A 21,771-nucleotide genomic window follows, 5' to 3' on the forward strand; every position below is an offset into this window, starting at 1 on the left:
GCACCTGTAACATGCAGCCAGACACAGCTAGCAACAGGCCTGTAGTTTGCACCAGAAGACGCTCCAAGACATAGAGTGAAAATAATGATCACATGGGCTGGGGGCTTCCTCCTCCATCCCCTCCATGCTCCAGCAGCCAGGGCAGCAAGCTCAGGGGCACAGGAGGAGAAAGCAGAAGATAGTGACTCTGAAGGCGGGCAGGGCAGGTCTTGCCTCCCACGGACAGTCCCAGGCCCCACAGATAAGGAACAGCACCGACACCAAGGGGAGCTGTAATGCTGGTTTTTAATGTCCCTAAGAACTAGGAAACAAAAATCAAAAATAGACTTTACTTTGCTTTCTTTGATAAAAGTAATAAAACGGTTAGCGGTGTTAAATTAATCCTTTAAAAAACAAAACCCAAGGAGGTTAAATAAAGCCCAGAGGGCTCTGGGTAAAAACCACAACGACTACAAAACAGCTGCAAAGACGTTTTTACACACAAAGAAATTCCTTTTCTCTGCTTTTCTTGTATACGGTAAACAGCTTCGGCAAACACGGAACTCGTACATGTGGAAAGGAAACATGGATGCTACGGAAACAAACCCTGCAGGGAGCATGGTCGCCACGGACAGAACTATTTACACTATGGACACGGAGCTGGGCTGGTGGTGCCAGGCCAGCAGGAAGAGCCTCTGGACCCTGCCAGCTTTTCTCTTGGAAATGACAGGCTTCAGCCAGCTGCCAGGGACCTTCTAGGCCACAGCTCTGTCTGTCAGTCCGTCCATCCTTCCTTCATCTGTGCAGCCGTCCCAGCTCCAGCTGCCTCTTCCTCAGAGCTTTAGTGTTGGAAGGGGCTGCAGACTCTTCCTATGACTGCGACGTTTGGCTTCTTTGCCCCTCGTTGAGGGCAGCAACCAATCGTCTTCCCACAGGGCATAAGGCGAGGGAATCTCCCTCGATTCTGGTGAGGAAAGGGGCCTTGCAGGTTGACAGAGGAAAGCAAGCAGGGTGGAGCTGCCCGAAGAGAGTCCCCCAGGCTTGGCCCTGCACAGCCAGCAGTCCCTCCACCTGCCACATCGAACCTCCCCTCCTCTGGAGCCCTGTTACCTTCGCCCCTGCTGTCTGTCCCCGCACACTGCCCTCTGCAGATTAATTGGCATTGGTCTCCCGGCTGGTGCTTTGCTCTCCGCCCGTCTCCCGATCTTTATCTGCTGTTGAGGAAGAACTGGAGGAGGAAGAGGAGGTGGAGGAGGAACCCGTGGAACTGAGGGTCCGTCCTGAGTGCTTATAGGCTGTGACAAGCTCCTGCAGCCGCTCCGGCGTGGGCTCCCACTTGGTGAAGCCTGCGTTGTTTTGGAGGAAGATGACAGCAGTGTTGTGCACGGCTTTGTAGTACATCTCCTCTCTGCAAGGGAAGATGACAGGTACTCAGTACTCGCTTCCTGGGCCTGTCCAACAAGTCACTCACCTGCACCTGGACCTTCCCACACTAATGTCCTCCCCATCTCCCTCCCCTTCTGTCGTACTGAGGAACAATCATTCTCTCTTAAAAGAAAGCCATACCAATGAGTTAAAATTCAAAGACGCAGCACACAGCCCCTCACTTGGTAGGTATCTGTCCTGACGTGCCAATACAGCTATATAGCTAGGACCCCGCTGTGAGCTCTATGGGGTCTTCCAAAGGAGAATCTCAGAGAATCAGTGTGTGTTACTTCCCATGGACACTGCAAGGGCTGCTCTTGGCTAAGAACACACTGCAGTACCATACGCTCCGGGGAACAGGAAGATTGCAAGAAGCTCAACAAGTTAGAGAAGAGGGAACACTGTACAGATCTTGCAGCGCAGCTCCTACTCCAACATACACAGCTGGGAATTCCTACCATCCCAGCTACGAAAAATCATGTTGTCAGACATCCTGGGCCAACCGGAAACCAAGCGTGGACAAGTGATATTTAAGCACTTGCTGCCCACCAAGCAAGCTGTTAGCACTGCCATACAGAAGCCAACGGTGAAAACTGGCCCAAGCTTCTGCTTCTTTTTAACTGTTACTGAATGGTAGAGGCAACAGGACATTGACAAGCCCAGAAAGCCACTCTGCTCAGCCAGGTGCACCTCAGACTGTATGCTGGCGAGTGGCACAAGGCTCTTCTCCACAATACGATATGACATACGCAGGTCAGATCAGAGACGTGTCCCTGAGGGAGAGGCTGATGTCAATTTTTAACAGTAGGGGAAATATACACAAATATGGTGATCCATGATACTCTCTGTTGAGCCCAATCTGAGATGTGCTCAAGGTTCATTTTGGATACGTCACTTTGCTTTTTTCTTAGCCTGTTCCATACCCATAACCAATGTCACCTTGGAGCAGAGGATTCCTGCCAAGGGCCTCTCTAAAATGCAGTACGTCTCAAGAGCATCCCAACCAAGACTTGCGAGAAAGACCTACTTTTTGCAGATATGCTGAGACCCGCTGCGGTATTCATGATCGAAGGCTGGCAGGATGAGCTGGTGCCGCTTGAACTTGCTTTGCTCCATACGGGTCAGGGCTGGCGTCGGAGGGTCCCTCCACTCAGGGATGAAGACAATGAATGAGAGGGGCTCACTGGAGCTCTCCAGTAGTTTCTAATCCACAAGGAAAAGAAGAGTCTTATTCTTGATCAAATAATGACAAGCATGACAGGCTCTGTGAGAAGGATCGCACCCTTCTCTGAGACCGTCATAAGAGCTGCCAGAGTCCTCAGTGACCTGCAGATCTGTAACCCTGCCATGGGGATGTGGGCTAGCAGCAGAGGGGAGAGAGAGAGGACTGTCCCAGTCCAAGCACAGTGACAGGGATAAGTGAACGTACCTCAAAATGAGAGACCATGGCATCCATCAGTTCCTCACAGAATGGAGGATTTGCCTCAAAAGAGCCACTTATGGGGAAGAAATCCAGGAATGGGCTGAAGGGAACAAGGGAAAAGATCCCAGTTAGGGAGGACCAGCTGTTAATTCAAACATCTAAGAAGGCATCAGCATCTGTGAAAGGGCAGCCACATACAACCTCACTTCCTAGCAAGACAGGACCAGCCACATTTACTTCCCCTGTGGCACACACGGTCACCAAGGAGAGAGACTTCACCTGGGAACCTGCAGGCCGACATTCCTTGGCTCCAAGTTCACTATTTTCAATCTCTTATTTGAAGCTCCCTCTTCCTTCAGAACGAGAAGGGCATATATCCACAGACCTAACGAACAAGCCAAATCCAGGGCCTGCAACAAATCCATGCCCATATACCCTCACAACCAGGCCTGGAGTAAATCATAGAAACGTAGGCCTGGAAGGGACCCCAAAAAGTCATCTAATCCAGCCCCCTGTACTGAGGCAGGACCAAGTAAACCTAGACCATTCCTGATAGGTGTTTGTCAAACCTGTTCTTAAAAAACCTCCAGTTATGGGGATTCCACAACCTCCCTTGGAAGCCAATTCCAGAGTTTAACTACACTTCAAATTAGAGCGTTTTTCCTAGTATCTAACCTAACTCTCCCTGGCTGCAGATACTTCCTGTCCAAGCTCCAGTGGACATGGAGAACAATTAGTCAGCCTCCTCTATAACATTATTCACATCTGTAAATGGCTGTTCTAAAAAGTCCCCCCTCAGTTGTCTGTTCAAGACTAAACAGGCCCAGGTTTTTTAACTGTTCATCATACAACAGGATTTCTAAAACCCTTTTATCATTTTTGTTGCTTGCCTCTGGACTCTCTTAAATTTGTCCACATCTTTCCTAAAGTGCAGTGCCCAGAACTGAGGACAGGACTCCAGCTGAGCTCTCCCCAGTGCTGAGCAGAGCAGGACAATGACCTCCTACGTCTTACATACGACACACCTGTTAATACACCCCACAAGGATATTAGCCTTTTTCACAACTGAATCACATTGCCGACTCTCGTTCAATTTGTGATCCACTATAACCTCCAGGACCTTTTCAGTAGTACTACCACCTAGCCAGTTATTCCCCATTTTGCAGCCATGGATTTGATTTTTCCTTCCTAAGAGAAGTACTTTGCACTTGTTTTTACTGAATTTCATCTTGCTGAATTCAGATCAATTCTCTAATTTATCAAGCTCATTTTTAATTCTAATCATGGCCATGGAAAGTACTTGCCACCCCTCCCATCTTAGAGTCATCCCCAAATTTTATAAGCACATCTCCATTCCATTATCCAAGTCATTAACGAAAACATTGACTAGTACCAGACCCAAGACTGAAACCTGTGGAAACTCACTAGATACATCCTCCCAGTTTGACAGCGAAACAATGATAACTACTCTTTGAGTACAGTCCTTCAACCAGCTGTGCACCCACCTTATCGTAATTCCATCTCTAGACCACATTTCCCTGGTTTGCTTATAAGCATGTCATGTGGGGCCGTGCCAAAAGCCTTACTAAAAATCAATATATACCACGACCCACAACCAGTAGGCCAGTAACCCTGCCAAAGAAGGAAATCAGGTTGGTTTGACATTTGTTCTTGACAAATCTAGCCTAGCTATTCCTTATTATATATTTGCTATTATCTTTTAATTGCTTACAAGTTGATTAATAATATCAAAATTAGGCTAGCTACAGTTTCCCAGGTCGCCTTTGTTCTCCTTTTTAAAGATAGGTTCAATGTTTGCCCTTCTCTAGTCCTGTGAAACTTCACGTGTCCCACATGAGTTCTCAAAGATAACTGCTAAAAGTTCTAAGATTGCTTCAGGTTCTTTAGCCTTTTCTTTCCCTATTTTGGCTTGTGTTCTTTCCCTCTTGCTGTCCATATTAAACTATTTGAATATCTGGTCACCACTAATCTTTTTAGTGATGACTGAAGCAAAATAGCAATGAACAACTCAGCCTTCTTGATGTCATCAGTTATTAGCTCTCATCAATGAGAACTTAAGTCCAGGACAGAATTCCCACCCCAGCCAAAAATGCACGCACATAGGTATACATACGGCAAGGGCAACAGAATGCAAGACTCACCCCCTGGATCCAAAATACCCATCTGTGTCCAGGAAGGCCGAACAGTACTGTTTAAAATAGCAGTTCAGGGGCGAGGCAAAGCATTCAAAACTCACTCCAAAGAGCTTGTGGAGGGCTTCAAAGACATGCACCGGGAGTGCCCCCTGCAGGCCAGTTCCTTCATACAGACCAACACCAAACATCATCTGAGGAGAGCAAATCCTCTGTGAGTGAGTGTGCGCCACCACTGCTCCCCTCTCACTGCACTCTGACTCCATTCCCCCAGACTGACAGCACCACTTCCTTGCCCCAGACTCTCAAGTCTCCAGAACAGTCAGGACAGCCCTCTAGACACTTCGTCAAACTGGGCCCCACCAACACACATCACCAATCTCCACACATTCCTTCCTATGAAGCTCCCCTCACCTGGAACTCAAGTTCATTTTGTAAATGTGTGCTCTTCTCCCAGCTAGAGGGCTAATGTCAAGACCACAAGATGGTTCCCCAGCGTAGTACCCTACCCTAAAATCTTGGAGAAAACCTTGTTTTAGCCCAACTTTGCTTAATTTCTGGATCTATTCAAAGTTTTCTGCTGGTCTCCCAGAGCACTGCTCACTGTGTCAGTATTACAATTCCATCAGAGAAGGAACCAGTACCTGATACCGACGGAGAAGGCACCAAACCCTGGGCAGAAATCTCTCACAGCCAGAGTCGTCAATGCAACTGTACCGATAGAGAAGCCACTGGAAGAGAAACCCAGGTCATTAAAAATAGCAATAAAGGAAGCAGGAGAGTTAGAGAGCCACAGGATGCTGAAATGATAAGGAATCAGAGATGGTGGGTGCTAGTACAATCCCATCCATAGAGAGAAGCAGGTAGAGACGACGTTAGAGAGCTTCGTAGCATTTTTCAGGAACACCTTCTTTTAAGGTGACACACTGCGGGCTAGACACTAGAGGGAACTTGCTTTTCACCATAGACCCCACATCCAGAGTTGGGCTTGCTGTGGGGTGGGCATGTGACACAAATCGGGACTCTGGGGGCCTACTAACACCACTCTTCAGATAAGCCTCCCCGACAGATGGTAGGAGCTGTCCTGATTTCAGCAGGTATTATTTAACACTCCTGTTGCAGTAGCACCTAGAGGCCTCTGCCAGGTCAGGGGCCCACTGTGCTAGGCACTGGACAAACAAGGTACAAAGGCCTATCATATCTAATCAGACTGCTGGTCCATCAAGTCCAGCACAGGCCAATAGCTGATGCTTCAAAGGCAAAAAGCTAATGTTGCACCTGGCCAACTGAGCAAAACTGCACATATGGGGAGTGAGATTCCTTTCTGACCTCACCGCTGCTCAGCTAACACCCTGAAACAGGTGAACTTGTGATTTCAGTTTGCATTATTACATGATAGTAGTCATAAAATTACCTAGCCATGGTCCTTCACTCAGTGACCAGTAATGACACGTATCTCACAGGATGCCTACACACTGAGAAGTTGCTGCCTTTTATTGGCTCTAAATACACTGCTCTCAAAGTTTTAATGGATGGTCTTTTAACGAGTGGCCTAATACTGAAGGGCTCGGTAACAGCAGGCAATGATCAGTTTTCATTTAGACTCTTTAGCATTCTGACCCCATAAGCCAGTCCATAAATACTTCATTGTTTGTACAGTTCCTTGTCATACACTAAGGCCTGTTTTGGCCTCTGTATTCTTCCCCCCAACCCCCCGCTAGATCTCTGAATTCTCAAAATCTCTCTCTGAAAGTCAAGCAACCACCACTGGGCAGAATTCCTTTTGCAGTGTGAAAAGAGACCATACTGTTTCAGAATCCCTCTCAGAAGGCAAGGAGAAGGCAGATCTCTCCCATTAAAAGGCAAAACACAATGGTGAGTGTGTTTCTCTTGCTCAGCAGGACTGAAGTACAGCCCTTACCAGCTTGCTGAAGTAGTTGCGGCTCACTTTCACCATCTCCCCCTTGTACCGAACACATGCCACATTGTTCTCCACGTGCATTTCTACATTGGGGACTGGTGGGGAAGGGATGGCCAGTCTCACTGGGTAACAGTATACAAGCCGGTCCTGGACCTCCGGTGCTTCTACCTCGGCTATGTGGGAGACAGAGAAAGACAGGCACATTAGAATCCAAGCACACTCAGGCGACAGGGCCTACCTCCACCCCAAAGACAGGAGTGATGGGTCTGGAGCGAAGGCGGTAGGCCCCACTCCAAACACATAAGGAGACAGGACTGAGGTGACCACATCACAGGTCAACCAGGCAGTCCACTCAGTTAAGAGCTGAACCCACAGCTTACTTTAAATACTTGTTGGCCAAGTGACGCAAGACCCTACACTACCTCAATGGCACTCCTTTGGCTGTAACACAGTAACTCTGGACACTGTAGCCAATCAATCCCAAGATTTCAGGGAATGTTCTGGGCATCCATAGACACAAAGCTATGGCTTTTTATGCAAACTGGAACACTAGACAAGTCAGATTAAGAGGAAAATCAAGGCCCTCAGGCTGGTGCTGCAAGAAGAATCTATTGCCTCCTGCTGATGCCTACGCGTATCAGCAACAGCTGCTTAATTTGTTGTGCAGCCCAGAGAAGATTGTAACTTGGACTCTAAGGCCACATCAGCAAAAATATTGCTCAGGGGTGGGAAAAAAACAAAAACAAACCCATACCCGAGTGACTTGGCGGGAGAGTATGTTCCGCCAACATCGCTATTGCCGCTCATTGGGGATAGTTTAATTATCCCATTGGTGTAGAGCGGCTACACGGGAGACCTCACAGCACTGCAGCTGCAGCAGTACAGCTGTGCCGCTTGAAAGGTCACTAGTGTAGACAAAGCCTAACAGAAATAAGATAGCAGGTTTGTCAGGGAGGAAGTAGGGACCAGGAAGAGGGGATGGAGAAATGATGGGGCAGGAGGCAGACATCCGGGAGGCATTAGAGGATACTGGCCCTCTAGTCTTCAAGATGCAGATGGAAGGTGACGGGGAAGGAAGGAGACCCAGACAATGCTCTTCTACTGTGCTATTGTCACTTGAGCTAGCACTGGACCCACCAGTTCTACCCTAATTACACATGGCCCCTATGAGTCAGAAAGCACACCACCTCGCACTACGAGTGCATTTGAATAGGACAGGCTAGGTTGCATTCCATCACTCTGTTGTCACGTGCTGCGCTGTACAGTGCCTCTTCAGAGATTGCTGCCTACCAGATATATTGTGCTCCTTGAGGATGGCAAGATGCTTTTCCCGGATCCGCTTGACATATTCGAGTGATATGTGGTAAATCTTACTGCAGATGCCTTCAACAGAGTCCTTGGCTGCAGCAGACACATGAGGCCCACATTGCTTACGTAAGTGCTCTAGGCGGTCCTGCAGGGTCAGAGAGAGAGAAAGGCCCTTACACACCACAATCACCAACTCTCCATCAGCCTTTCACCAAATTCACACAGGCTTCTAACAAGGTGTCATGGACTCACACATCATGCCCACTCTTGGCCCCGTGTGGTCCATGAGGGATGTCCCTTTCAGTGAGACAGCCCTTCTTCCGGGGGTCCTCTCTCGCTCTGGGTTATGCACCCTCCCTCCCCCCCAACAAGGCTCTCTGCTCTGTAAGGACAAGACCTTTGTCTGCAGCCATATTAGGAGAGTGGCAGTCATTAGCCAAGAAGCAGAAAGTCACATCCTCACATTCCATCTAAATTGATTCAAATCAATGTAATATCGGACTGTTAAGAAGGCTTCTGTCCTAACAGAACCATCACCAGATAAAGAAACAGATCTTAAGATGGCTAAAGAAAACTTTGTTTGACAGCGTTCTGTCGGGCAAGAAATCACTTAACGGATGTGATTGTAAAATCTACACTTCTATTGTTTTGCCTTTTGCCTGTATGGTCTCTGTCTGATTCTTTGATATGTTAAGATTGGTTAGAAAATTGCTTAGTAATATTTTAGTGTTATGATTGGTTAAGGCACAGCTACGCAGGAGCCAAGTTTCACTATAGAAACTGGGGTCCAAAAAGAAGTTTTCTGGAACCAACTCCAGGACACAGCCCCAAGATCAGCAAGCCTCAACACCCTGCCAACCAGCACACCATGCAGAAGCTGGAGCCCCCTAGATGACCTGATTCTGACTGGCCATCATCTGCCTTACTGGGAGTGCTAAGCATTGTATATGTAGTGTGTGCATTGTTTTGGTGATTGTTAATAAAGAGAGGTTAAGTCGGATATTACTGTGTCAGGCTTTTTCACTGGTAAAAGACCCCGCAAACCCACAGAGTTCAGGGTTACAATGGAGCCCTAGGAACAGGGTAAGGGTGGGTGCCCCTAGAGTACGTGAGTAACAGAGAATTTTGTGCAGGTAACACGTCTATCTCACAAAGCAGCTGTAAGTGAGAAGACAACCACAGACTATCCAATGAGGGGCTTTTCCTTGCCCTCCACCTTTTCTTCAATTCAGTGCATTCAGTTGTACTGAGCTGGAAGGGGGATACTGACCATGTAGTCCTCCTTAGAGGCCGAATGGTCCCGTCGCAGCCAGCTGAAGGTGTCCTCCACATTCCATTTCACAACTTTCCTACTGTCTGGTGATGCACTCCTGCACACAATGGGGAAATAGGAATTTACCCCACGGCTGCTGTGACACGTCCCTTCCCCAAGACAGGGCCCTCCTACCAGTGGGGAAAATGTGGCAGCCGTGTCTTCTGCAACCCAGTGCCCTGTCACTGCCATCCAGGATTCCTGTGGGCAGTTTCTCAGATGCCTGCCTGATCAGGACCTACCATGCTGTCTCCAAAATACAGTGTAGATGGCTGCTCTCCTCTCTGCAACAGGAGAGGTAAGTAAAGGAATTGTCCTAACTGACCAATGCTCCTTTCATCTCCAAAGATGTCCACTACTGGAAGCTTCAAGGGAAGGCATAAAATCCTCCACTCCCCAATGAACTTAAAACTAAAAACTGAATCAATGGATGTTGTAACCTTCTACCATGTCTGGATTGGACTATCTGTATAAGTTTTAAATTTTGAGCTACTTGGGGCAGGGTTCTGCCTTGCTTCAGCCACCAATGCTGCTCAATGAAAAGTAATATGGCATCTCACTGTGCCATTCTGTACCTCAGCCAGGAATCTGTTCTTTCTTCCTGACCCTAAAGGATCTTTAGCTCTTATCATTTTTAACTTACCTTGTGCACATACTATCCTCATTAATAGAAAGCCTAGCAAAAAATAGAGGATTGACCTATTTGTCTCAATGCTAACCTGTAATGGAGAGTACCACAGAGCATTCACACACCGTGTAATATTACCTTTCATCCATTTTAAGTGTGTTGCCTTTTCCTACCACTGGTGCCTACTGTTCTTGTCTTATCACAAGGATACACAGCGTCCAGTTGGCCTTCTCTGTGCCAGGCATTTCACAGACTCTCTCAATAGCATAAATCTTTCAAAACTCATGCCCTACTGAGCTGATCCCCCACAAGATACTGCCGATCATTTTCATTGCCTTTCTTGGGGGTCTGTTCTAGTCCTGCTTCGGTCCTACTGAGAAGAATTCAAGGTGGGGATGCAACTGCCACTTCTAGAAAGGCTTAAGAATATTCTCTGCTCTCAGAAGCTGATAATACAAACTGCAAGAGATCATCCCAACCTGGATTCAATAAGCCGTTTCGCAGCTTCGGCATATTTGAATAGCAGTCGCTTGGCTTCCTCACGGAACTTGATTCGGGATAATCTGAAACAAATACAAATACACATGTATCACAGTCAGCTTCCCAGTTACCACTCCAAGCAGGAAGCATCAGGGCCAGCTCCCACCCTTCACTCAAGCTTGCTGCTGCTCCACTGGGGAAAGTGAAACTCAGCAGTAAAGAATCCCCTAGGAAAACCCTAGAATGCCCCAAGAACAGAAACCCCAAAGGTGCACTTTGCTTGAGCAGTACCTGATGGGAATGTCATTCATGATTTCTCTGAACATGGAAGGAGAGACTACTGGCTCACAGTTGCTTGGTAACAGAGGGTCTGTCCCTTTATCCACAACCTTCCGCTCCAACATCCAGCGATTAAAGGATTCCCGTGGAGGGTCAATCCCTAGAGGAAAAGAAAAAAAAAGTTTGCTTATTACTATTTAATATTAGTATTATGGTTAGGGCCCTACCAAATTCACAGTCATGAAAAACGCATCATGGACTGTCAAATCTGGTCTTCCCCCAACGAAATCTGGTCTTTTGTGTGCTTTTACCCTATACTATACAGATTTCATGTGGGAGACCAACATTTCTCAAACTGGGGGCCCTGACCCAAATGGGTGTTGTGGAGGGTGCCGCAGGGTTATTTTAGGGCGAGTGTGGTATTGCCACCCTTACTTCTGCACTGCTTTCAGTGCTCGCTGGCTGGCGAGTGGCAGCTGTTGGCCAGGCACCCAGCTCTGAAGACAGTGCCCCAACTGCAGCAGCACAGAAGTAAGGGTGGCAATACCACAACATGCCATCCTTACTTCTGCTGGCAGCAGGTCTGCCTTCAGTGGCAGCTGGCCAGGAGCCCAGCACTGTTCTTGTGCTGCCCAGTTCTGAAGGCAGCACCGCCGCCAGCAGCAGCACAGAAGTAAGAGTAGCAGTACCACAACCCCTCTACAATAACCTTGCCACCGCCCCCACAACTCCTTTTTGGGTCAAGACCCCATACAATTACAACACACAAATTTCAGATTTAAATAGCAGAAATCATGAAGTTTTGATTTTTAAAAACCTATGGCCATGAAATTGACCAAAATGGACCATGAATTTGGTATAGCCCTAATTATGGTACTGCCCCAGATACTTGGATCAGGGTCTCATCCTGCTGCATGCAATCTCTGCTTGAGGAGTCTACAATCTTATGCTCTCTTTGACACAATTTTAGAGAGCCACATAAGGAAGGCAAAGAACAGGGAAGAGGAGAGGCAGACTAGAGGGGCAGATGAAGATGAGATAGTCGGAAGGAGAGCAAGGCACTGCAGTGGTAGGGGGAAAGAGAGACAGACAAGAATTTACCCTCTCGCTGCTGGCAGAGCTCCCGGTAATGCTGCCGCAGCTTCAGTATAAGCTGGGATCGAAGCAGCTCCACCTCGGGGTGCAGAGGCAGCACTTCAGACGGTGCCCTCTGCTTAATCACTGCATTTGTTTGGATATCCAGGTCCCAGTATACTCTGCAGCAGAAGCAACAGTTGTCAGCATGGTCAGATATTTAACCGTCTCCCCTTAAAGAAGTCACCTTAGGATGTACCACCCAGCCTCCCCTAACCTGAAGCCTGCCAAGTTCCCCTTCAGAGACATGGGGGAATTCTGCTGTCCCCAACTTGGTAACAAGGAAAGAGCAGAAGCAAAGAGGAGACAACTCACTCAGTTGGTCGTAAAAGAGCTGCCTGTTGTTTATCTTCGGGTGTAAAACCACATAATTTTAAAATAGGGGTTCCTGGAATACTGGGAGAACTGGGGACTGGCTGGGCAGTAGGGTTCCCTGGAACATCCACCTGAGAGTGAGAAATGCCAGTCATTACCCTAGAAAGTAAGGCACTGGGACACCATGTGTAGAACTGATAAATGAAATTGTTTTTAATTGTTCACTTTATTAATGTAACTTCTGTTCACCATTCACTACACTTGCCTACACTGTAACTTCTGTTCACTCTTTGCCACCCATTAAACTCGTCTATATTGTAACTTCTGTTCATTGTTTGCCATATTGTAATTCAAACCCCATTTTAAAACACTCCATTTTGTAAAAGCTTCCTCCAACCTTCATTTTTGCAAACCCTGCTGTAATCTTATTAGTTTAGATGTGTGACTAAGGGCTTGGCTACACTTGAAACTCCAAAGCGCTGCCGGGGCAGTGCTTAGAAGTGTGAGTGTGGTCACAGCCAGCGCTAGGAGAGAGCTCTCCCAGCACTGCAGGTACTCCACCTCCCCGTGGGGATTGGCTTGCAGCGCTGGGAGCCACGCTCCCAGCGCTGGAGCACTGTTTACAATGGCACTTTGCAGTTCTGTAACTTGCTGCGCTCAGGGGTGTGTTTTTTCACACTCCTGAGCGAGAAAGTTGCAGCGTTGTAAAGCACCAGTGTAGCCAAGGCCTGAGGTATGTATGGATGATGAAATCAACCTCCAGCCCCAGCCTGTCCTGATGAAATAGAGTTCAAAATCCCACCGGCTGAAGATGCAGACAAGAGCCCTAACAAAGTAAGAAGAGTCCACCCTAAAAAGAAAGGGTACAATAGAAGGAAGATCAAAGCCAGGTCCGAGGCTGAAAGTCACACCTGCGATTGACGTGTGATCAGTCACCAAACCCAGAGGCAGTGTGACACAGCAAGACCTATAGACTCTGGATTCAAGCCTACAAAAAGGATGGGTGAGATGGAAGACTTTGGAGGGTAACATTCTGCTGCCAACATGGAAGGGCATCAGTGCATGGCCAACAGAGATCGAGCTTGTCCTTGCGCCCAGCTTTCCTGACCAGTTAGCTTGAGTTCGTAGCTTGTGGCGGCTATCTTCAGGACTGGTAACTGTGCAGCAGCTGCAGAACATCGGAAGGATGGATGGGTGTGGGTGTGTGTATATTAGGTATAATGTGTGTGTATAAGGATTAAAATATTAGTTATTGGTCATAAATCAAATTATCATAATAAATGTGGATCTGTGTCTTGCCCCCTGAAGAGATCCTGTCTAGTTTTGTCTGTACAACACATGCTGATTATCTCCCAAATCACTCCCTCAACAGTGCAGAACTCAGGATGCCCAGCTGATTGCTAGAGATAGAGTATGTTCACATTGCCTCTGGCATACACAAATATGGGCACCTACATTACCCTGTTGTTCAGTAATAGCCCATTTCCCAGCACAGAGGCACACACAATTCCCTCACTACTGAGTACAGGTCTGAGTCCGATTTTCCTGTTCTTTGGGTGCAAGGCGACATGGAGCTGAGTTACTAGACAGTAATTGGGGCTGTCCTCCGACCTTGAACAGTTCAGGTGACTCTTTGAGACCAAGTTCCAGGCTCCCTTGATTTCTGTTTCTAATACAAGTCTCATATATGGAAGGAAGGGACACACAGTGAAGACAGTGCCTTTGTATAGCGATTCCTTTAGGATTAGTTACTCTGTGCCACTCTAGGAATTCTGGCTAATGGGGCTAAATATCTTTTCCTGTCACAGCACAGTGACCACCACTTTGTAAAAACTCTTCTGAACAGAAACATTAACTCTAAGCATAAGCAACAACTGAACATCTTTCACTTGAACACAATTATCTCAAAGCTTACCTTCAGCTTATCCTCCCATTATATTACTATCCTTACTCCTCCCATTTACTCAGTTCTCAGAGCATGTTGCAATTCACAAAGATTCACATCAGATCTCTCAGATTCTTGGCTGTAAAGTCCTCCAGGACACCGCCCTAACATGTTTTATTTCACAGCCCAGTCACTATCTCACAAAAACTACAGCTAGGAAGAACCTTCTCTTTGCCAACTGGTTTGTGCTTGCTAATGCTCTCAGATTCAGCTGCAGGAGTTTTGATCAACAGCAGCAAGATTCTTGCTCTCTCACCTGGGCCTGTGCTTTTCAGCCCTCATCACCTCCCTCAAATGAATGCCTCACTCCCTCTGGGGCATAGCCTCCCATGTGCTGTGCACTATGGAATCGGATATTTTTGGTCTTTCATCACCGAAAGCATCTTTCAGTGGACTTCAGTTTCACACATACAGAATGGGAAGAGACTGTCTAGGAAGGAGTATGGCAGAAAGAGATCTAGGGGTCATAGTGGACCACAAGCTAAATACGAGTCAACAGTGTGATACTGTTGCAAAAAAAGAAACTGCATTCTTATGGATGCAATTGACAGTGTGGTGTAAACAAGACACGAGAAAGTCTTCTTCCGCTCTACTCTGCGCTGGTTAGGCCTCAACTGGAGTATGTGTCCGTTCTGGGCACCGCATTTCAGAAAGATGGGAGAACTGTGAGACGTGGTCCAGAGAAGACAACAAGAATGTATTAAAGGTGCTTGAGAACTTGGCCTATGAAGGAAGCTGAAAGAAACTGGGTTTATTAGTTTGAAAGCAGAAAATGCAGAGGGGACTGATAGCAGTTTTCAGGTATCTAAAAGGGAGGTGTCGTCAGGTAGGGGCGAGAAAGAAAACTTGTTCACCTTAGCTCTAATGAAATAAACAAAAGCAATGGGCTTTAAACCTGCAGCAAAGAGATTAGGTTGGACCATTAGGAAAAAGTTCCTACTGTCAGGGTGGTTGAACCCCCTGGAATTAAAATTGCCTAGGGAGGTTGTGGAATCTCCATCTCTGAAGATATTTAAGAGTAGGTTAGATAAATGTCTATCAGGGATGGTCTAGACAGTATTTAGTCCTGCCATGAGGGCAGGGGACTGGACTCGATGACCTCTCGAGGTCCCTTCCAGTCCTAGAGTCTATGACTTCCTTGTTTTGTAGGAGTGGCTACTTTCAGGCTGATTTGACAGGAGACCTTCCCTTTAGAGGCACAGCATGTAAGGCCAGAAGCGACCACCAGATCATCCAGTCTGACCCCCTGTATATCGCAGACCACCAACACCGGTTAGCACTCGCACACTAATCCAGCAACCGAAGTATCACAGCCCACAGGAGACCAGACTGTTCTGTGCACAGGGAAAGAATAGGAGGGAACTAGGGGCACAAGTGTCCCAGGCCTCTGCAATGGCATAGAAATGATTAAGTGAGATATATCCAGATAATCCTGGCAAGTGACCCACACCCACGTTTCAGAAAAAGGCGAACTACCTCTCCCTCCCCAAGATCACTGCCAACATGACTAGAGGGAAATTCCTTCACAGTGCTACATATGGTGATCAGTTAGATCCTGAGCACGTCCCTTTCAGGCTCAGCAGGCTGATACACAAGGCTCTGCCCACTTGCTGCACTGTACTTAGACACATTATCTGTAATATTAGACAGTCAGAAATCTGGAGTCATCCTGTCACCTTAATCCCTTTTGTAGGTGTTTCTCTGTTGCCCAGGCATTCAGCAGCCTTAGCTCAGTGCAGACTGCCTCCGTTCCACTCCCTCTTCCCTTAGCAACCCAGGTTTTTCTGCAATATTCAAAACGGGTAACCACAGAATCTTCAGTTCTTGTAGGAGCTTCCATGAGTAACTCAGCTCTGTCATCTGCTGGCCAATTCTTTAGCAGCCCTCCTTCTGTCTAATCTCAATTATATTTGACATTAATTCTAGTGTTTAGTCCAACCTGGATGTGCTTAAAGACACCTTAAGGAGAACTAGGACCCACCTTAGGTTTCTTCACGCTGTTACCACTGGGCTGAAGTTCCTCAGAGAGTCTCCTCTTCCTTGGCTTGCTCTCCGGAGCGGTTTCCAACACTCCTCCTTCCGCAGGCATTGGAGCAGCATTCAATCCCAGAGGATCTGACTAAGAAGATTGGTTACAGACATATAGTTACAATGAGAATTATTAGTTCACAAGTTTTCCACAACTCTAACTAGAGAAAACAAGCTCTCATCTTCCCCATTTCATTGCCCCAATCTCTCAAGTGGAGAGAAACTGGGGCATTATAGGTTGACACATGCAGAGAGTAGGTGCAGTGTCTGGAATAATTCCAGCAGTGTCCCCACCCCAAAAAGAGAAGTGCCTAGCCAAGGCCAGATAAGACTCTTGTAGCAGGGTAAGCTGCTTCCCCACAGTGTCCTGACAGTACCAGACACCTTCATCCCAAGAGAAGACCAGATCCTCAGAAGAGGAGCTCTCTCTCTATAATCCCACTCCAACAGGAGTGCCATATAAAGCCCAGTAGGGCATCACTATGACCACCTGAGGCAAACATTTACTCACAATGACATCATGCTGTCCCAGGACAGGCATCTCCCACAGTGACTGGTTGGTGAAACGGTTGAAGTAGTAAGGGCGATTCTCCCGTTTGCTCCAGCACTTCTCCCAGCCAGCCTGCACCAGCTCATCTAGGAGAGAGGAAAAGTATCAGCATAAGAGCAGCCCCGAACAGCAACCCTGGTGCTCCAGTCCCCATCGCTGTCACAGCACATGCTAAACTGCAGGTGGGAAGGGGGAAATATCATCCCAAAATCCCCTCTACCACTCCGACAGGCTCCTTACCCTAAACTTTCTCCTCTCCTCTCTGCTGCCACAGGGCTCCAGAATCCTATCCCTGACCCCCTAAACAGCAGAACAAGTACCTGGCAGGTCCTGCACCAGTCGGATGGGTTTCGGGGAGCTGGGCTGGTTCTGGTTAGAGGTACCAGGTGAGTGACTCATCAGAGAAGCTTCCTCCCCGGGGCTGCCGTGATTCTCATTGGCCATTTCTCAGCACATGCACTATAGAAAATATACACAAACAGCACATCAAAATATGATTTGTGCAAGGCTGGCACTGTGCCCAGAGCCAGTTCAACAGTTTAGCTTTAGCAATACAATCCTGTATCAGCAACAACAGAGGGGTTGAAATGGGGTGGGGAGCACCTGACTCCATGGCAGAAAGCCATTACAGATGGCTGTTAATCTAATAACACACACTGATTAATAGGAACTTTGAACTCTAAACAGCACACAAGAGGAGAATCACTTAGCAGCATTAAAAACACACAACTTACAACTAGACCTCATCAGAAAGGTCAAGTGTCTGATACCCTACTTGCCTACCTGGAAGAGAAACCACTTCTCACCTGAGAACATATGCAGACCTCCCCCATCTCAACCATACCAGGAACAGAGTGCACCCTCATATGCTCCCGTAATCTTTATAAAATAGTACAGGCTTAAAACAATATATACACACAAACTTTGTTAGCTTGAAACTTGAGGCATCTATTAAACACTCAAGTACTACATAAAATAACTCCAGTGCTCTACTAGAAAGGCAACCAATGAGATCCGCAAGCAGACACAGGCTAGGAGGCAAAAACTCCTTGGTCCTGTCACTGACTTGCTCCAGGGCTTTGAACAAGTTACCGCACCTCTCTGTACTTCAATTTCTTGAGCTGCAAAATGGGGGTGACGCTCCTATCTTTACCCACAAAAGGGAACGTGGAGGTTAATTAGGTCATACTGCTAAAGCACTCTGTAAGTATTATTAAATGTTGTCAGTTGGAGAGAAGCCTCCAGGCTCTTCTCGTCTCACTCAACCCTCCCTGTGAAGCTATCAAAACACTTGTCCTGGGGCAAGTATCAGAGATGGCTTCTCTATCAACCCTAAATATGCTGGCTCTACAGTGAAGCAAGAAAAAAGGGATGAATGTTAAGGAGTTTTTGGCAGTTACCCCTGTTTTTCTAACTCCAGCTGGGCAGCTGCCTTTGTATTTCACCACCCTTCTGTCCCCTCAATTCAGTATCTAAGACAGTGGCACCTCTTTGTCATTAAAGTTTATTTAAGCGGCGCTAATATAAAATAATATTGCAAAGTGGCCATGCTCTCATCTTTCATCTATAGAGACTCACGTTAAAATCCTGGGTCATGTGATAAATCTGGCAGTCACTCAGTCTAGTCCCTTCCTGCACATTTCACAACAGGCAGTACGTTCAGCAGAAGTGGAATAGAAGGAAGTTCTATGAATCAGGAATGAGCACTGGCTGCCTGTGGTGCTAACTACAAAAGAAGAATGTGGTGCAGGTCAGAACTGAAGTGTATTGGTAGGCATGCCTGGCGGGGAAGGTGCCACAAAGAGAGAACCACCCTCCTTCCTTCTCCCAGGAAAGGCAATATAGTGGGTTAGTGGAAGTGTGCAGGTCTTCTAGAAGTCTTGATTCTCCAGAGCCAGGCAAAAGACAAGCCCACAGCTGAAAGGCTGTATATTATCCAAGAGCACTTATTAGCCTGCACCACAACAAACAAATATTTAGACCCTTCAGCAAGTGGAGAAGTTATATTAATTTTGCATATCTGTGCTGTGTTTCCTACACTCTAACCCCAAGATGACCTCTAGTCATCCTAACCAGGAGTGAGCAGAGACTGCAACACTAGCTCAATCATTTTGCAGGAAAAAACAACAGCTCAGCCCCATGCTAAAGTCACTTTTATGCACCAGACCATAGCTAGAATCTGTGTTTCATAGGGCTCCAGACTCACAAGCTTCATTACCTACGTAGTCCATCAATCACTCATAGTTTGATTTTTAAAAGCTTTTAATCCTTCCTCTTTAGAAGAGTATGTAAAAGACCCAAGCCTGTGCTTATTCAATATGATTGCCTGTCTGTCCTCCATTATATATTGTGTGCACTATACTTGAATGTAGTGGGTAAGGCCCAAAATAAACCAGATGTGTACTTCAAGAAGCTACAGCTATTTACAGGCTAAAAAGTGTTAAATAAAATGACAGCAATTGGTGCAAGGTTTGATATGTGGTGTATATAATAATATTCAGCGAATGCTTTTCATCCACGTAGTTTAAAGCATTTAAGAAATGAAGTGCCATCTCCATTTACGGACAGGAAAACGGAAGCAGAGAGTGAGTGATTCTTCTCAACTCACTGAAGACAGCGTGGCAGAGCATACTATAAACCAGGTCCCCTTACACCCAGTCCTTCTCTCTCCAGTGGACCATGCTGATAGGAATATTTGGAGGAGCAGTTTGGCCTGTATCTCACCAATGCTGGGACTTCAAGTGGATCCAAAATGACCATTATATATTGGTTGTGTTGTGTTGTGTATAGTACTTTACAGACATAAGATCTGGTCCCTGCCCCAAAGAGTTTATAACCTGGAAGTGGTAACTACAAAAACAGTATGGTGCAAGAACACAGAGCAAGGGAGTACAGCCAGAAGGAGTGTGATTTGCTCCACCTCATCAACAGGGGATTCTACATGTTTTGTGCTATAATCAGGCAGAAGGATGGATGCAGACATTAGGAGGGGGGAAACTTTGAAGATATTTCCCGCCATCCCAAAGGCGGGGCTGCTCACTGGGGCTGGGCGTGGGAGTTGTCCACCATCACAACTCATTTCTGCACTGCTTTTGGGTGCCAGTCTGGCAGCACAGCCTATGGCACTGAAATTGCTCAGTCCCCGGCCGATCTGCATCGAGAGCGACACTGACAAACCAACGATTTGCCTGGTGTTTGAATGGGTAACATGGGAAGCAGCAGCAGAACGCACTCGTGTTCCCTCACAAGTGGCAGCAGCCTAACGTACAGCCCGTTACAGCAGGAGGCAGCGGCCCGGGGAGCGCGGTGCGGCAGCGGCAGGAGGCTGGAGATCGCTTGCCGGCCAGGACAGGCGGAACAGCAGGGCCCGGCTCCCCGCTGCCGAGCGGCCAGCCGGGCCGGGGCGCGGGGCTCCGCGGGCGCCGCCGAGCTACTTACAATTGCGGGTTGGGGCGCGGGCCTCGCTCTCTTCTCCAGCGACACTGTGCGCTGCGCGGGGCTGCGGCCGCATCTTCACAGCAGGCGGGGGCGCGCCTGGCCCGCGGCGGGCGCTACGGGCGAGAACAGGCCGCGTTAGTGCCGGCCGGCCGCCCGGGCCCCAGAGTGCGCAGGCGCGGTCGGGCGCGCTCCCGGCCTTCGGGGCACGCGGCGCAGAGGGAGCCCGCGGCCGGGTCCGCGCGGCCAGCGGTGGTCGGGGCCAGGGCGCGCAGGACTCTAAGATGGCGGCCGAGGACCCGGGGCCGCCTCCCCCTCAGCCGCGCGGTCCCCTCACCCCCTTCCCGGCGGCGCGGCCCCGCCTCATATCCCGGGGCGCAGCCAGTACCTGCGTGTGAGGTCAGGAGCCGGGGGGACCGGAGAGCGCGCCGCTTCCTGCTACCGTCCCGCCTCCACCGCGCCCTCCCCTCCGCCGCCATCTTGTGTCGGGACCCGGTGGAGCCAGTGCGCAGGCGCTGCACCGCCCCGCCCCGGGTACTACGCAGGCGCCGATGGCGAACTCAGACACTGCGCAGGCGTGACTCTCTCCACACCTCCAGCCCCAGGCAATGCGCATGTGTAGAAGCTAGACTTGCCCCGCAGGTGCCAACAGTACGCATGCGCTAATCCAGCAACGCCCTGTTGCCTTCCTGGCGCCATCTTTAGTGTGGCCGCCTTGGAACTCATGGGAGGCTCCGCCCCTCTGGGCGGAGCCAGACGCGGAGGCCCGCAGGGGGCGGAGCTCTAGTCTCCCGGACTCGTGGATTCTCTGGGCTGGTGGCTCCTAGAGTGGAAGGTTACAGGCGCCATTGGGTCGTGGGGCCTGATCCCTGCGCGGCCCATGGGAACTTGTCCGTCCCTGGAGCTTGGCCGTGCTGGGGCACAGAGCTGGATGCAGCGGGGAGAGTCCCCAGAGCCTCCCCCTCTGCCCGCCCCTGCCACGGTGCCAGTACCCGGCCAAGAGAGAGTCCCCAGAGCCTCCCCCTCTGCCCGCCCCTGCCACGGTGCCAGGCCACGGCCAAGAGAGCCTCCCCCTCTGCCCGCCCCTGCCACGGTGCCAGGCCACGGCCAAGAGAGCCTCCCCCTCTGCCCGTCCCTGCCACGGTGCCAGGCCACGGCCAAGAGAGCCTCCCCCTCTGCCCCCGGCGACGGTGCCAGGCCAGCGGCACAGAGAGAGCTCCCCCTCTGCCCGTCCCTGCCACGGTGACCAGGCCACGTAGAGAGCCTCCCCCTCTGCCCGCCCCGCCACGGTGCAGGCACGGCCAAGAGAGGGCTCCCCTCTGCCCGTCCCTGCCACGGTGCCAGGCCATGGCAGAGAAGTCCCCAGAGCCTGCCCCTCGCCCGTCCCTGCCGGGCACAAGGCCACGGCCAAGAGAGCCTCCCTCTGCCCTCCTGCCAGGTGCCAGCCACGGCTAGA

General features: G+C 49.0%; 1 protein-coding gene across 2 annotated transcripts; it reads right to left on the reverse strand.

The window, feature by feature from the left end:
- Window positions 1-266: 266 nt before the first annotated feature.
- Window positions 267-21,006, reverse strand: PCIF1 (phosphorylated CTD interacting factor 1). 2 transcript variants are annotated; one of them, XM_032791013.2, is made up of 17 exons: window positions 20,704-20,861; window positions 20,319-20,431; window positions 17,201-17,339; window positions 16,842-16,966; window positions 16,284-16,421; window positions 12,358-12,488; window positions 12,010-12,164; window positions 10,921-11,068; window positions 10,629-10,712; window positions 9,480-9,579; window positions 8,192-8,354; window positions 6,902-7,074; window positions 5,625-5,711; window positions 4,990-5,174; window positions 2,834-2,927; window positions 2,432-2,607; window positions 267-1,387 (listed from the first exon to the last, which is right to left on the reverse strand). In XM_032791013.2, exons 3-17 carry the CDS (start codon window positions 17,322-17,324, stop codon window positions 1,132-1,134), a joined length of 2,139 nt encoding a protein of 712 aa, XP_032646904.1. In that variant the 5' UTR covers window positions 17,325-17,339; window positions 20,319-20,431; window positions 20,704-20,861; the 3' UTR covers window positions 267-1,131. The 2 variants fall into 2 exon arrangements, with proteins under 2 accessions (XP_032646904.1, XP_032646905.1); XM_032791014.2 differs by lacking the exon at window positions 20,319-20,431 and having other exon boundaries at window positions 20,704-21,006.
- Between the last annotated feature and the right edge of the window lie 765 nt (window positions 21,007-21,771).

This window comes from Chelonoidis abingdonii, chromosome 14 (assembly GCF_003597395.2).
Source record: "Chelonoidis abingdonii isolate Lonesome George chromosome 14, CheloAbing_2.0, whole genome shotgun sequence".
Taxonomy (NCBI): domain Eukaryota; kingdom Metazoa; phylum Chordata; order Testudines; family Testudinidae; genus Chelonoidis; species Chelonoidis abingdonii.